At 62.4% G+C, this 960-nt stretch overlaps 1 protein-coding gene across 1 annotated transcript in view; it reads right to left on the reverse strand.

Moving 5' to 3' along the window:
- SYNC (syncoilin, intermediate filament protein) overlaps positions 1-805 on the reverse strand; it is a 4,233-nt gene extending 3,428 nt beyond the window's left edge. Inside the window, exon 1 of the mRNA XM_010000614.1 lies at positions 3-805. Coding sequence (XP_009998916.1) covers positions 3-805 — 803 coding nt within the window. The remainder of the gene's footprint in view (positions 1-2) is intronic.
- Positions 806-960: the final 155 nt, after the last annotated feature.

Raw genomic sequence — 960 nt, forward strand, 5'->3', positions numbered from 1 at the left:
ACTCCATGGAGAGCCGGCAGCTCTCCTGCAGGTACAGGTTATCCTGCCGACAGGGTGGAGCCTCCAGCTGCTGCCTCAAAACCTCCTTCTCCTTCTCGCAGGTCTCCTTCAGCCGGGACAGCTCACCAGAGAGCTGCCCAGCCTGGCTCTCCAGCTCTCCCCGGTAAGCAGCGTGCTGGGAGAGGTCCTGCCGCCGGCTCTCCAGCTGGTACTGGCAGGCCACACATTCCTTTGTCACCTTGAACAGCTTCTGCTTGATCTGCCGGATCTCATCCTTCAGGTTGTCCCTCTCCAGCTCCACCTTGGCCAGCAGCCTGCAGGCTGCCTGGATCTCCTGGTGGGCATGGCGGATCTCCTGCAGCGCCGGCTCCCGGAGCTGGGAGAGCTCTGTGATCAGGTTGTCTCTCTCTTTCTCCAGCTGCTCCACAGCTTCGATGCACTCTTGGAAGTAGTCACCCAGCTCCTCGAGGCTGAGGCAGGGCTGCCCCACACCAGCCCCATCCAGAGGGCTGCCTGCCCCCTCTGCATCCATGTCCAGTGGGATCCCTGTCCCGTCTGCGTCCACGTCAGCTGGGATCCCTGCCCCGTCTGTCTCCATGTACAGTGGGATCCCTACTCCATCTGCACCCACGTCCAGTGGGACCTCTGTCCCACCTGTGTCCACATCCAGGGAGATCCCTGCTGCATCCACATCCAGCAGAATCTCTGCTCCATCTGCATCCACGTCCAGCGGGATTCCTGCCTCATCCACGTCCAGCAGGATCTCGGCTCTGGTCACATCCTCCTCCAGCTGGGTCCCTGCCATGTTTAGCTCCAAGGAAATGTCCCCACTGTCTGCCTGCAGCTCCTGGTGGGTGTCTGGGCTGTCCCCATGCAGGGGTGTCACCCCCACACCCCTCCCTGGGTCTGAGGGGCTGAGTGAAAGGTCCGGGTGTGGGGCAGCAGCTGCAGCTGCTCCCT

Source organism: Chaetura pelagica, unplaced genomic scaffold (genome assembly GCF_000747805.2).
Source record: "Chaetura pelagica isolate M959 unplaced genomic scaffold, ChaPel_1.0 scaffold676, whole genome shotgun sequence".
NCBI lineage: Eukaryota > Metazoa > Chordata > Aves > Apodiformes > Apodidae > Chaetura > Chaetura pelagica.